At 36.6% G+C, this 15,207-nt stretch overlaps 2 protein-coding genes across 2 annotated transcripts; both read left to right on the plus strand.

Moving 5' to 3' along the window:
* Positions 1-7,249: 7,249 nt before the first annotated feature.
* Positions 7,250-10,778, plus strand: chchd10 (coiled-coil-helix-coiled-coil-helix domain containing 10). Its single transcript, XM_039688098.2, has 4 exons — positions 7,250-7,436; positions 7,945-8,176; positions 10,269-10,410; positions 10,597-10,778. The coding sequence occupies exons 1-4, from the start codon at positions 7,393-7,395 to the stop codon at positions 10,614-10,616; spliced, it is 438 nt and encodes a 145-aa protein (XP_039544032.1). The 5' UTR covers positions 7,250-7,392; the 3' UTR covers positions 10,617-10,778.
* Positions 10,779-11,295: 517 nt separating this feature from the next.
* ddt (D-dopachrome tautomerase) lies at positions 11,296-13,827 on the plus strand. Its single transcript, XM_039688099.2, has 3 exons — positions 11,296-11,489; positions 11,600-11,775; positions 13,539-13,827. Exons 1-3 carry the CDS (start codon positions 11,382-11,384, stop codon positions 13,609-13,611), a joined length of 357 nt encoding a protein of 118 aa, XP_039544033.2. The 5' UTR covers positions 11,296-11,381; the 3' UTR covers positions 13,612-13,827.
* Positions 13,828-15,207: the final 1,380 nt, after the last annotated feature.

The raw sequence follows: 15,207 nt of genomic DNA on the forward strand, positions 1-15,207 counted from the left end.
AGATTTATACATCATCTGAATATATAAGCTTTCCTTTGATGTATGGTTTGTTAGGACGGGGCAATATTTGGCCGAGATAGCTACAACTATTTGAAAATCTGAGGGTGCAAAAAATCGAAACATTGAGAAAATCGTTGATCGGTTGTTCGCGATTGTGCTGCATTCACTCCCAAAAATAGGCCTAAATTTACTAAATATCTTAATGGAACATGATCTTTATAATATTCGAATGATTTTTGGCATATAAAAATCTATAATTTTGATAGCCTACAATGTATTGTTGTTGGCTATTGTCACAAATATATCATTGACTGTTTTTGTGATCCATGCAGGGTCACATGTTGATTCAAAATAATTGGGTTATAAAAACTTTACCTGTTGTTTACTGTAAGAACTAATTTGCTTTAAAGGAATATAAGGCATTAATTTTGAAATTAGTATACATCATTAAAACATAAAATAGTTAGGGTTCAATTCGTTATTTGAAAGATTGAAACAAAGGCTGTGCTCTCTATTTGGCACCGCTCAAGTGGCATGCTTGATTTATCCACCTAACCCTAAAAGCACCCGACAATGAGAAGACACATTTCTCAGATGCCTCTGGTTAAAGCGCATGAACAGTGTCATTAGTGTTGAGTCCATTGTTGAAGAAATTGCCTGCTCGGGAAGCATGCAAATTAAAGGGCTTCTGCTGATCTCTTTTGAACAGCATCAGTCTGTGGTGTCAAGAAATTTGCAAGAAATTCAAGTACTGACCTTAGGAACACCTTTGTCAACTTTTTAGTGTCTAACGATAGCCTACTGTACTCGAACATCATTCTACTTCTTTGTTTGTTCACTTGTTTGTTGTGTACTAACCAATGGAGAAAGATCCAGCTTGAAACCATCTCAAACTTTTGGCAGTTTTTTTTTCATTTTGTTTTGATATAAATCACAGCTGGGGAAAATGCTGAAACTATATCTATATCCTGTTTTAGAACTCCTGCCAAATGAGTCAGACCCTTCTTTGTGTCCGTCACTGTAACAAAGAGCCTTGTTTAATTTTCTTCCACGCATTTGGATCCAACCCAAGAGAAATCTTGCTATGCGAAGCAGTTTTTTGAAAGAGTGGGCTGATGATGGATTTCAATAGCTACCCTTGGAGGGACACGCAAGCTTCTTCAAAACAAACAAACAAACAGTTATTACAGTTTAAAGCCAGATTTTTACTTGTAAACTTCACTGCAACTAATCACAAAAGGTTTGGTTTGAGTTGACCATTGAGTATTCCAAGCAATTTCAGAGATAAGCTTTGACTTTTATTCAGGAGATGTTTTTTTTTTTTTTTTTTTTGCCTATGATCTCCAGCTGCGGCTCTGTTTCGCCTCAGCGTTCTATGAATCGATAAGAGGCATTGATCTATTTTTTAAGATGAAGCTTCTGCACAATTTCAAATTCAATTTTACATGAACCCTCAAATCCTAATAAAACATTTTAGCACCATCCTGTGGATAAACCGAGTGTCTTGTTACACACTTTGCTGCGTTCAGGACTCCTACAGCCTTTAAAAAATAAAGGTTCTTAATTGGCAAGGTTCTTGCCAAGGTACAAGGTTCTTTTGAGTGGGAAAGGTTTCTTTAGATTATTAAAATGCTCTTAAAATAGTTATTTTAAGAGATTTTTCAAGGCTCTTTGGGGAACCCAAAATGGTTCGTTTATGGCTTCGCTACAAACACCTCTCTTGGAACATATATTTTTAAGAGTGCTGCCCATTTCCTCAAACTAAATACCAGTGTTTGTTAACCCTTTGACCTGAGCCAACCACAACAAAGCCAATGAGACACGCATATAAATCAATTATGTCTTCTGATAGCTGTCTGAAAACAAAGGAAGACTGTCCAGACTTCCTTTAAAATCCATCAATCCCCCTCACTTTTGTGGAAAGAACCACAATGCGGCTGACTCATCTCAAATAGCAGGGTCACTCAACCCCCATTAGATGGGGGCAGGGGAAAAAAAAAACACGTTTATTTCTCTCGGTTTTTTGCCAGGCATCCCAGGTGTGCAAAGTCGGAGAGATCAGAAAATGAAAAGCACAGATAGTGAATTCACTTCTGTTTGCACTGTCAGCCCCATGTGAACGCAATATACCAATAGACACTTCCACATCTACTAAAGATATACGTCTACCTTAACAGCACCTATTTACTTTAAACTCACTCACACTTTGCTGCGACAGCCCTGCGTTGAGCTTTACTGTGTAGGCTATATAACGATAGTTGTAAAGTTAAGGGCCTCCTTGCTGTAAAATCTCTGCTACTGAACATTCAAAGCACATTTACAGCAGGGACTATCAAACAGGAAAATATCTAGAGATGCTTCTCAAATGTTCTTTTTTCATTATTTGATGTTTTGGCCATAAACATAGGTATGTCTCTCTCTCTGTCTCTCTGTCTTTCTCATCTGCACACCTGCAAAAATCAAAGTATTTGCAAGGGATCATTAGGGAGGAGATCTTTAGGCTTCCCATCATTGCATTAAGCTGTGACTGAATCACATAATCTCTGACACATTGATCCATTTAAGAGAGTGACTGTCTAATGGTACAATTCATGGCATCACACTGGCTCATAAACATTTAAACGTATCAAGAACATTTCTGATAGCAAAACCCGAGCCTTAGAAGTAAATGGAATACAAATGTGCCTTTTGCCATACAACACTTGAACGCCGTTTTACGAGGTGTCTGGTAACACTTATTTTTCGCCCTTCCATGAATTATAGTCCTTTTTTAATTCCTCCAAAAATAGTTGGGTGAGTCAATTGTGAACGACAGCTTTGGGTTCTTCCCAGGGGAGAAATTCCCTTGTCTTTTACTTTTTATGGTAAAACACAGATTTGATACATGCTGAAAATAATTAATGTATCATCAAGCACATGATCTCCAATTCATACTTTCTCCAGCTGGTTCTCTTCCACAAGTGATTATGGTGTGTCCGTACAGGACCTGAAATGACAGCTAATACTAAACATATGGGAATAGAATATGCTGTTATTGTTCAAATGTCAAATGTTTATGGTGGGTAAAAAAAAAATTCAGCAAGGATGTATTAAATTGCTCAAAATTGACAGTAAATATTTTTACATTGTTACAAATCTATTTCAAATAAATGCTGTTAAGTTAATCAAAGAATCTTAAAATAATAATAATAATATTAAGCAACATAATAATAAGAAATGTTTCTTGAGCATCATATCGGGATATTAGAATGTTTTCTGAAGGATCATTTGATACTGGAGACTGGAGTCATGATACTGGAGAATCAGATTTACCATCAAATGAAAACAATATTTACAATTTATATTACAATAGAAAACAGATATTTTAAATTGTAATAATGTATTTCACTTTATTTAACTGTGTTTTTGATGCAGCCTTGGTGAGGATAAGATACTTCTTTTAAAAGCCTTAAATTAAAATGTAACCGACCCTAAATTTGTGAAGCATAGTGCTGTCACAGGTTGCAGAAGGTCTATAGCACAAATAATTCCAGTAAAGTGTCTTTAATACAATAAACAACAGAATATAGAGCAGAATAACAGGGACAGGGGAAAACACAACCACAAGACTAAGAACTGAATAAAACAGGAGAATTTACACAGGCTAACCGAGTTAATCAATAGATTGACAGGTGAACAGAATCATTAAACCATCAAGGGAAACACACTAGAAAACTAAGTCACACAGGCAAACAGAAATAAAACACATTGAAACTACACCAAAACAGAACATCCATGTTAAAGTACATGTTTCATTTATTTTTTTTTATTTATTTTTTTACTGTTTAAATTTTGCTGAAAATGCTATACAATGGTATTGGAGAGGTTCAGTTGTGACATCTAACCCCATATAGTATGACAACATGTCCCACTAATAGGCTTGCTGTCATTATTGATCGATGTGTTTTTAAATGAACACATTTTAATTTCTTTTTTTTTCCCCGGGCAAATATTAGAGATGTTCAATAGCTTTACGACCATTAAGATTAAGAGGTGCACTTATACTGAAATTGCCTTCATTTTTTTTTTAATAGTCAGGAGTAAAATGAGTGAAAATAACCACTGTCTCTCTTCCCGATTCTGTACATCTGAGATGAAGTGCATATTTCTCTGCTTAAGTCAATGTCGATTTCTCAGGTGAAATCCTTCACTCGTAATTACCCCTCGAACAAAGTTAAAAGCAGAAAGATATTCTGGTTTAGTAAGTCTTTAGTTTCGTTGCTAAATTAGTATTTTAGTAACACACACACATAAAAACACCACACAGCTTTGTGCAATTTGATTACAGATATGAACGCGTGGTTGCAGGTGGGTTTTTACTGAATGAGACATGTTTTGTTTCAGTGCCAAAAGCATTTATAGCTATAGCTCTTAAATATATTTAATATACTATAACTCTTTAAGATTCAGCCTGTTGTAAGAGGTGGGTATCACTAATGATGCCTATAGGAGAAAAAAAATTAACAGTGGAAAAAGATCATACAGCCAAAACTACCTGAAGCCTCCCTTTTCTTCCTCTGTGCCCCATGGACTTTTCAATAATAAGGAATACTGTAAAGAAATTACAATGCTGGATCCCTCACATCCCACCAGGATCATGAACCTCTGGGGTACAATGGGCATTACTGTAAGAAGCCTCTAATGACCAACTCGACAAAAGACTTCTATTTTTGCTGTAATGTTATTGTGTGTATTTTGTGCATTCCAGCAAATGATAACAGCAATCTTTATGCTTTTCAAACAAGATGTTTGCTTTTACATTTACCCATTCGACTTACAGGGCCTTCAAGGAAAATGTTTTTAGTAGCCTGTGTGTGTGCCATGCTACAAGTTGAACTACAGGGCTCCATATAGGCTCCATACCAGCATGCAGCTGTTAATTACGTGTTTATTTGTGAAATTCTATGTTGATTAAGAACAATAAAGCTAATGTTTTGATCATAAAGACCAAGAGGTTCAAAACAAGCTTCTATTGTGTTGTTGTCAGTCTTTCTCGGGGTCCGGGGCCCCACCAGTCTGGTAAAATGCAAGCCAGACTCCTCAAACACTCCACCATGGAAGCAGCTTCAACCAGACCCCTGAGGCTCTATTAAACGTCACTCAGTGGAAACATGAAAGAAAGCCCCGTGAAAATGAATCATAGCCTCTACCCCTCCTCACCCTGAGCCCTCCATCCCATGTGCCTGTGACCACAAGAAAGAGCATGGAGAAGGAGTGGAGGTTGTAAAACACAAGCTGGCTTTAGTGCAACTTGTTGTTTTGCACCACTGTGATGCGAGATGCAAATGTTGGCACAGCGATATATTTCGTTTCTTTCATCTGTTGAACACAAAAGAATGTATTTTGGAGAATGCTGCAACAGCCATTGACTGCCATAGTATTTTTGTTTTCTCCATACTGTGGTTTTCCATACAATGGCTACAGTCAACTGTTTGGTTACCAACATTCTTCAAAATGTCTTTCACTCATTCAGGTTTGGAACAATTGAGGGTGAGTAAACGATGATGGGATATTCTTTTTTGGGTGAGCTAACACTTTAAACTTATATGAGAATTTTTCAAAACCAACATAAAATGATTGCACAATATATTTACCTCTTGGATTTTTTGCTTTTTATCGCTTTTTAGACTTGGACCTGTGGAACACTGGTGCATACCTCATCACGGACCATTATGGACACGGTATTCCTGTTGAGCCCTATGGGTTATTTAAGTTCAATTTAATATAAAGTCATATAATGTAGACACAACAGACCACCTATAATGTTGAAATAAAGCAGAACCTTATACAAAGCCTAATGCATGCTGAATCACCTCCTGCCATCTGAGATTGGGGTGTGAATCATGCCAATTTAAGTCAATTTAAGCTCCCCCGTGCCACACACTAAGCAGAAATTATCAGGCCAGCTGTAACCACAATACAATCTTGGACATTGTTTGTGCTGTTTTTATGTTTATGTCCATGGATTTGACTAAAAAGCTTTTATGTCAAATTACAATCTTCCATTTTGCCTAAAGTTGAACCTTTCTTCACAGATTTAGGCTTTTTAAGACTACAACAGATGCTTGTGTGATTCAAGAATTTAAAGGGATTCATCCCAAAACGTTGTCCTCATTTATTATTTCCCCTCGTGTTATTTTAAACCAGTGACTATATAAGTACAAAAACGTTATCCTTGAGAAGAATGCCTAATGAAAGCAAATGGTGAAGATGCTCCTGTTGTTCCCCCCTGTTATTGAGTTGAACATTTCCCAATGTTTGAGTTTAAATGAGTTGAAAAATCTGAGCTTGATCATTCACAAGAAATAATGCCATACATGTTTAAAATTATATGAAATGAACATTGACTGAACTATCAACAAATGGATTACAAGATTTATTAACTTTTGATTTAGAAAAACAAGGATGCTCATAGAAATAGATTTTGAAATGTGTCAAAAACATCATCACACATTACATTTTTACACATAAAACCAGCAAAAGAACTGACTATGTTCTCATGCAAATAATTCTACATGACACTCCGGGAAAAAATCGAATGGATTAAAGAAGACAAACAGTAGGCCAGGCATAGGCTACAGGCCTGTAGCTATATCCTCCACTGATAAAATAGTTGCCTATACAGCATTGAAAAATGATGATACAATAAAACATAACACATTTAATAGAGCCTCTGTAGTTTTGTCTACATTTTCCACTCACTCTATTCTGTGCCATACTGAAAGTACCCCGTTATCATAGACGGTAAAAGAAAGGTTATTATAGGCCTACAGTTCTTGAAATGAATCTGCCTTCACAGGTTTCAATGCCGATATTTTAGTGCCATCTGGTGGTAATACTTGTGAATGTGACATAAGATAAACAAGAGCCTATATAATGTAATGTAGTGTTTTGTAAAATGTAGGAAAGAATTTCACAGTCATGAATTTAGAAAATTCAATTAAAAACTCTGTCAAATCATTCTTCACCTGTATCTCAAATATCGTATAAAGAGCCGGGCTTCTACTATCTAGCCCGGGTAGTTTAGGAAAATCTTATGAATCACTTGAGCATATCTGTTATATATAATACATTTAAGAGACACACACACACACACACACACACACACACAGAGAGAGAGAGAATTTTAATCCAGGCGCTTTTCTACAAATTTCTAGAACACTGTCGCGCGCATGCGCCATTTTTTGTAGCTAGAGTTACAACACAAGGTCAAACGCACGTGTGCATACCGGCTGTCATTACTAGTCTGTGTTGATAGAGAAGATATAACTACCCTCGCGCTTTGTTCGAGGCTTCATAATAATAATAATAATAATAATTGGACATTAATTACGGTTACGATCTACTTTTGAAATGGCAAGAGGAAGCCGCAGTCGTCCTTCAACAGCACAAGCAAGGTAAGTTATGCCAACTGGTAACGTTAAGCACTGTAAATCTGCGTTAGCGAGCTGAAGCCTATTTTGACTCAATGTAGGAGTAAAGTTACGATATGTTAGCTACATTCAAGGAAAAACTCCAGACTCGTGGGTCTGTAGAAAAAAAAAACAATAGGAATTCGGATATCGCCTTTAATTGTGTATCCTAAATACACCCAGAGCAGAGCAGTAGGTGAAAGGTCAAACCAAAAACCTTATTCTTATGACAAGGAGTTGAAAAGCATTACTATCTGCTAAGTATTTATTTATGCATAATGACTGTCATTTAATAGCCTACATGACCCAAGCAGCCAGGTAGACTTTATCTTCTCTCCATCTGAAGTTGCCAAAAGCAGCTCAAACTAAGTCGTGTTTGCATCATGTGATAGTAATTCAGGTTAATGTAAAATATATTTGTTATATATATGTATGTATAACTTGCTTATAGTAACTTAGACTCAATAACATAGTTTACTTTTTTCCTTGTCAGTGCTCCTGCCCCATCCTATGCTCCAGCCCCCGCACCAGCTCCTCCAATGGCAGTGGCCCCTGCCGCGGTCCAGCCCAAGCAGCCAGGTCTCATGGCCCAAATGGCCACCACAGCTGCCGGGGTGGCGGTCGGCTCGGCTGTAGGGCACGTGATGGGCAGTGCCATCACAGGTGCTTTCAGTGGAGGTAGCAGCAGCAGCTCGGAGCCACCCAAACCAGCACCTACGTATCAGGTGATGCCTGAAAAATGTCATATTTCTCTGTGAAACACACAAAACCTAATCTAATCATGACAAACTATGTATCGTTGGAAAGATCTAAGACTTCTAAATAGATATTTTAGCACCGCTTTTTGTTACAAATTATGTAGGAACAGTAATAGATGAATTCATTACATGAGTGCGCCTCAAAAAAAAATTACATCATAACAGGAGTTCTGACCTTTATCAGGTCAGAAAGTCGACGCACACACTTTTAATAATTGAAACTTTGGCTTTTTATACTAAAAGTTAATAATAAAACATATAATCTAGTATTTGTCAATTATTGTAATAAAATATCACCTTTTTTATTACATCACTTATTTTAGTTGTTATCATAAATTAGGTATCATCTCAAAGCTTACGAACTCAGAATTCATCCTGTGAAAACCGTTTTGAAATTGGACGTGGCGTTATCATAGAAACGGTACTCTAAATTCTTTTTATTGGGCTCCTCCCCTTTTGGGCGCCAACATGTTTCATAATTTATGATTAATAAACTTTTCTAATTTTGACAAAACACATATTGTCAGAAAGGTCTGAGTCTCAAGGTTCCATATTTTGTGAAAGATGTGATATTTGGACAGAAATGTATTAATTTGTTTGGGCAGAATGTATACAATTAAATTCAATGGAATGTATGTCACCTGGTGGCTTTTTTGGGGATTACGCCTAAACAAAATTATCAATTTTTGTGATATCAACTTCAAATTTGGAACACAACTTGGTAAAATATGACTTTGATTTTATAATAATTTTATTGTAAAAAATATTTATGTTATATATATATATATATATATATATATATAAAAGAAAAAAATGTTAAAGGGTTAGTTCACCCAAAAATGAAAATTCTGTCAGTATTTACTCACCCTCATGTTGTTCCAACCCCGTAAGACCTTCGTTCATCTTCGGAAAACGAATTAAGATATTTAAGATATTAAAATCGCTCCTGCATACAGTCCATAGGCTTCTTGAGGGACTGGCTCTTGCCGTCCCCGAAAAGTCATAAAAGACATCGTTAAAATAGTCCAAGTGACTACAGGGGCTCAATCTTAAGTTTATCAAACGACGAGAACACTTTTGTGCGCAAAAAACAACAAAAATAACGACTTTATTTCAACTATTCGTTTATTTCTCCCTCTGCGCGAGTCAGCTAACTAGTTTAATAGCGTAAGCTTCTGTTATTGTACGTCACACGCATCACACACACATGACCAGCGTCGACCAATAGTGAGCCTACGTGTGACGTAGCTCTACGCAATCACACTACGTTAACGGACTATAGGCTTATGGAGAAGGAAGTGAATAGTTGAAATAAAGTCGTTATTTTTGTTGTTTTTTTGCGCACAAAAGTGTTCTCGTCGTTTGATAAACTTAAGATTGAGCCCCTGTAGTCACTTGGACTATTTTAACGATGTCTTCAATTACTTTTCGAGGACAGCAAGAGCCAGTCCCTCAAGAAGCCTATGGACTGTATGCAGGAGCGATTTTAATATCCTAAATATCTTAATTTGTGTTCCGAAGATGAACGAAGGTCTTACGGGGTTGGAACAACATGAGGGTGAGTAAATACTGACAGAATTTTCATTTTTGGGTGAACTAACCCTTTAAGTACAGTATATTTGATTTACTGTAAATTTAAACTTCCATGACTTATTCATACTTTAATTTTTTTTAAGTGCTTTCACTTTGACAATATTCAAAAGCAATCTTGAATTACAACCATTTAAGTTTGAATAGCTCATTTTAATGTCCATTCTCAAAAAGGAGGGTGACAGCTACTGTTAAAGAACATATTACCTTATGGAGAAAATGAATGGGAACAGTTCATATTGCCCACATATATCCGGCTGCAAAAAAAAAATGTCCATGGGTGCAGTTTTCCTTAAAATGTCACCTTCAGTAAACTTGTCTAATGGATCGCTGGCTTGCATATGTGATGATAAGATTGATTTGAATGTACTTTTTTATCTTCATGAAGAATATGGAATAAACCGAGATGCATGGCAGTGGTTACATCTCCTCATCTTGCATTTCTCTGTCTGTTTTCTTCATTTTTCAGGAGCCCTCACGACTTCCACCCTCTCAGTCTGGCCCATGTCTCTTTGAGGTGAGACAGTTCCTGGACTGCGCCACGACTCAGGCTGATCTGACCTTGTGCGAAGGCTTCAATGAAGCTCTTAAGCAGTGCAAACTCTCTCAGGGTAAGCCTCTTTTCAACAGACAACAACAATTTCAAAACAGATTGTTTTGTTTCAAAGTGCTTGAAATGCAACAAATTGTTTTGTAAGAATTACTCAAGAATAGAGTGAAAGATACACTCCCATTCATGTAATGTGAGAAATAAAAACTCTTGTCTTTGGTATGATGATATGTTGTCCTTTTTTTAGGTGTAACATCTCTGGTGTGATGGAGAACTTGGAAGATCTAAACACTAGATTGAAGATTGGTTCCCGAAATCTCCAGCAGTTAATGTGAATTACTTATGTAGATAGTTGTGAAATGCATACCAGTACTTCTAAATGTGAGATCATGTAAATGATGTTGTACAATTAAAAAGCTGATATTTATATTTTTTCTTTTGGTTTATTTTTTTAAGCATGACGCATATCATACAAAATAATATGTGGGTCATACTGCTCTGATCTTTAACTTTTCAACACATTACTCCGTTTCATGTCCAAGTGAAACAGTTTGATCATGATTTGTAAATGATTTATCTAATAGAGTTGCGAAACAAAAGCCTGATAACTAGTGATATGGCATATTTCCTAACTAAATTTGCTCAGCAAGACTTGATAACACAATCTTTTAGTTTGTCAGAAGTAAAGATAAAACTAATACTGACAACAAGCATTTACTTTACACAAACAAGAATAAGGAACGGAGCATTGGATTATGCAGAATAGAACCGCTATTTTACAACATTGCAATTTTATTGACATTAATTTAAAAAAAGTAATAATTTTATTATTTTAATAATTCCACTTTCTTAAATCTCATCCGTACAAGAGGCGTGAAAGGAATTCGGCACGCTGACCAATCACAGAGCTCGGTGAACAGGCGTATCTGTCTTTCAACCAATCAGAGAGGGTGGTGTATCACACGGAAGAAGAGGAGCTGTATCGGGTTGGTCGTTCTCATACATTAATTGGCAGCAGTAACTTGTGAAAAAATGCCGGTCATAGATTTAGAAACTAACTTACCTGCAAACAAGTTTCCAGAAGACTTTCTGAAAAGACTATGCGCTACATTGGCTGCAGCGTTGGGGAAACCGGAAGACGTGAGTAAGAATGAATAAGCTATGCATAGGAAAAAAGTTTTGTTCTGTGGACAGAAGAGATTTTTCTCTCCTTGACCTTGATCACATGACTTCCGCCGCCATATCTCCAGAGGATGAATCTGGTGGTAAAGACAGACCTGCCGATGATGATCGCAGGGTCCTGCTCCCCGTGTGTGTTGATGTCCGTGTCTGCCATTGGAGTGACTGATACTGCGGAGAAGAATAAGGAGCACAGCGCCAAAATCTTCCAGTTCCTGAAAGGAGAGTTTGGGCTGAGCGATGACCGGTAAATTAATACAATAAAGAAGATGGGAAAACACAGGGTGAACACACCTTGACTATATTGGCGATCTTGAAATCAAATAAACCACAAAAAAAAAATTAACATACATATTAAAAGCATGAATTAAGGCAGTTCTGAAGGTCAAACACAGTATTAGTATGGTGTTCCTAATAATCATTTAGGTGAGTGTAGTATGGCTCTGGTTGGGAAGTATGCAATTTCGGACACAGCCAATCAAACACTTGATCAAAAGTGTTGCCAAGTCCGTGGTTTTCCATCACTGTAAGTATGATTTCGGCGGTCCAAAACAGCCCCCACATACAAATTCAGTAGAGAATTAGGCCCCCCCGATAGATAAAATCTCATTTGGACTACTTTTGACTGGGGCTACTTTTGGTGCACAGACCTGGCAACCTTGCTGATGACAATTTTCTGCGACATGACACTATCCTCATTGTACAACATCGTTCCTGGTATTTATGCAGAACAGCATAACTGATGTCTTTCTGGCATTATTTTTTAAATGTTACTTAAAGTACGTTATGATAAACCCTTTGCTTGTTATACATGCAACATTTCAGCCGTAAACAAAATTACAAATCTTAGCTAGATTGTTCATTATCTATATGCTGAAATATAATTAAATAATAGTTTGTATTTTAAAAACCTCTATCGCGTGATGTGTGTTTTGAGTTGGCTCACTTGCTTTGTAATATGTATTATTATCATTTATTATTTTTATTCAGAATTTCAGTTAAGGGAACATGTGCATCCGAAATCGAATACTTTCCTACTATATAATGGGTGAAAAACAGTGTGACAAAATAAGTATGTCCAAATTCACAGGAATCATAAAAGGGTAGGATGACCTACTACTTCTGGCGAGATTCTGAAGTGTGTATATGATGGACACTACTATCCCAGTAGGCCATACGCCTTATTCACTGTAGCGCCATCTTTGATTTTTAATGAGAATGATAGCGAGGCTGTGAGGGATAGACTTGCATCTCTTCAATGGGCTTAACTGTTATTTAATGTGTTTTCGGATTGTTCTGCTCATGAAACACTGGAAAAATATCTTTCCAAGAAATGTCAGTTGACAAAAAACTCCCGACAATGTAAGCTGTGGAAAATTGTAAACAATCTAGCCGCTTTATTCAGCTTTTTACTGCGGATGCCATTGGAAACACGGTAATCTATCCCTCACAGCCTCACTTTCATACCCGTCATGGCGCTGCTCTGAATAAGGTCTATGGGAGAGGATTTGTGAAAGGTCACATGATAATGACAACAGGGCAAATGTAGTACATGGATTGCATTCAAACTACACACATTCATGCTATATAGAACATACTTTTTGGCAGTTCAAAATAAGTACCTACTCAAGAGACTATGCGATTTTGGACGCAGCCTTAAGCCACGCGATGTTATAAAAAGTACTGTGCACCCAACACGCACGACTGCACACACCACATTAACGTCATTTTTGCCGCGCACTCTTGCGTACGCTTCGAGTATACACAACACAAGGCATTAGGGTGCATCACTGCTCCCTGGTTTTCATGGTGCATTGTGGGACTTTTCAGGGAGCCATTGAGATTGCCTTTAAAATGACTCCCTGATCAGGGCCCTGACTACTGAACCAGGGATCTGATTGAGACTAAAAATGGCTACCAGATAAAGCGACCTTTGTTCAAGATATAGTTGTAGTTTGCATTATAAAACATAATGTCCTGATTGTCTTTCTCTTCTTTGTTCTGTTGCAGTATTTTGATATTGTTCTACCCTCTGGAGCCTTGGCAGATTGGGAAGAAAGGAACAGTTATGAGCTTCTTATAAGGCCTTCCTTATTTGAAAGTGAATTCTTCATATGTGATTCCTATTTGGGATTCAGACAGCTGGGTTATAAGGAAGTTGTGTTCTTATCGGATTAAGAATATTTTGCATTAACATCTCCAGGTTCTCTTGAAAAGTAGCTAATTTATGTGACTTGAAAATAATCTGTTTGCTAATCTGTTAAATATAAAATGCATTTCACATTTTGCTAGCAAGTCATAGTGGGTTGGGTGTGTCTATTTTTTTTAGTTTAAAAGGTTGAAGAAATTAAGCTTAGAGAGTATATTATAATAATGTATTCCATTAGCATTGTGTTTGTCAGACTTTTCCAGGGAAAGTGCCACTTCAATCAGTTATCGATTAACCACATCTATCGGTCAAATCAGACCATATACGAATAAAGAATCATCTAATCACACATGTAAGACTAGAAAAACTGGAAGAACTGGTTGAGGATCGACCACTCTGGAAATTACCATTTGAACTCAAAATTTGAGACAAAAGTCTCAGCTAACCTATACTTTCCCTCATCCCCCACTCCTTCTCCCCCATGCGAAGATCACCAAAAACTCACCCAAAAATCTAAATAGTTTAATGTGAATGATTATCATCGAGTTATATACATGTTTGGTATCATTTGATTGAAATGCCTCACGGTGACTGGTACAAGTGTCTCAAGAATGAGACACAAAAGATACGTTTTTTAAGACTTTAACTGGCACACAAAGGAATATAGTTTCTTGACAAATGGTCTCACACACCCAAAAGGTGTAACCACTGAATACAAATATCCATTGTTAGCACATGTTTCCATGTGAAATTAGTTTCTGTCTATATAAAGAAATGCAGAAAAGGGTTAAAGGCCCGTGAGGCGAGCGGCTGAGTCTCTTTATTCCAGAGCAAACAGCGAGAACAAAATAGCGAGAAAATGTATTGCATTTAATCAAAATACTTTGCCACAAGAAAAGACAGTAACTGGTAAAGACCTTTAGATCCCAGATTTTGTTCTGATCGAGCGCGAGTTTACACAGGCTTGCAAAAGCCATACAAATTATTCAAAAGCATGTAGTCTGTTTAGAGTGATTTATGAATTGAACATTTATTTTAAAGACATAAGTTTCGAACGTGTTTTCTTTTCTTTTTTCCAGATTGTGTTTGTCAAAAATATTGATTCAGCCTTCCAAATAAAGATTTGAAAAAATAAAAAATAAATTAAAAAAAAAAGGTTCTTGAGTAAAATGTCTGTGTAATTCATTTGGTATATTTGGTATAACGTAGGTTGCATTTGGTTCCAAGGGAAAGTAGACAAAATTAAGTTCATAAGTTCAAATTAAATGTCTCGTGGTTCAATAAGAAAGGTAGAACACATTGAGTGTTTATTGCACATAAATAAACTTGTATTAATAAATTGTAATTGTAAAACGAATAGACAATTTTACCTCCAAGCAAGTTTTATAAAGACTTTCTAACGTCAGGAAAGTAGTTTATTAGTATTATGTATTATCTTCTGTAGGGATTTCTTCAATATCTCTAGTTTTACAAGACACTGATCAAAGCAATATGCATACATTACTTTGTGAAGAAAAGATTTCTTTTTCA

This window comes from Pimephales promelas, chromosome 19 (genome assembly GCF_988280905.1).
Source record: "Pimephales promelas chromosome 19, fPimPro1.hap1.1, whole genome shotgun sequence".
NCBI classification, from domain to species: domain Eukaryota; kingdom Metazoa; phylum Chordata; class Actinopteri; order Cypriniformes; family Leuciscidae; genus Pimephales; species Pimephales promelas.

Bases quoted from the DNA above. Each gene is read 5' to 3' on its own strand.
- chchd10 (XM_039688098.2), top strand. From the start codon at position 7,393: ATGGCAAGAGGAAGCCGCAGTCGTCCTTCAACAGCACAAGCAAG. The intron at 7,437-7,944 runs GTAAGTTATGCC...TTTCCTTGTCAG, and splicing joins CCTTCAACAGCACAAGCAAG to TGCTCCTGCCCCATCCTATG. The intron at 10,411-10,596 runs GTAAGCCTCTTT...TCCTTTTTTTAG, and splicing joins GCAGTGCAAACTCTCTCAGG to GTGTAACATCTCTGGTGTGA.
- ddt (XM_039688099.2), top strand. From the start codon at position 11,382: ATGCCGGTCATAGATTTAGAAACTAACTTACCTGCAAACAAGTTTCCA. The intron at 11,490-11,599 runs GTGAGTAAGAAT...CCATATCTCCAG, and splicing joins CGTTGGGGAAACCGGAAGAC to AGGATGAATCTGGTGGTAAA. The intron at 11,776-13,538 runs GTAAATTAATAC...GTTCTGTTGCAG, and splicing joins TTTGGGCTGAGCGATGACCG to TATTTTGATATTGTTCTACC.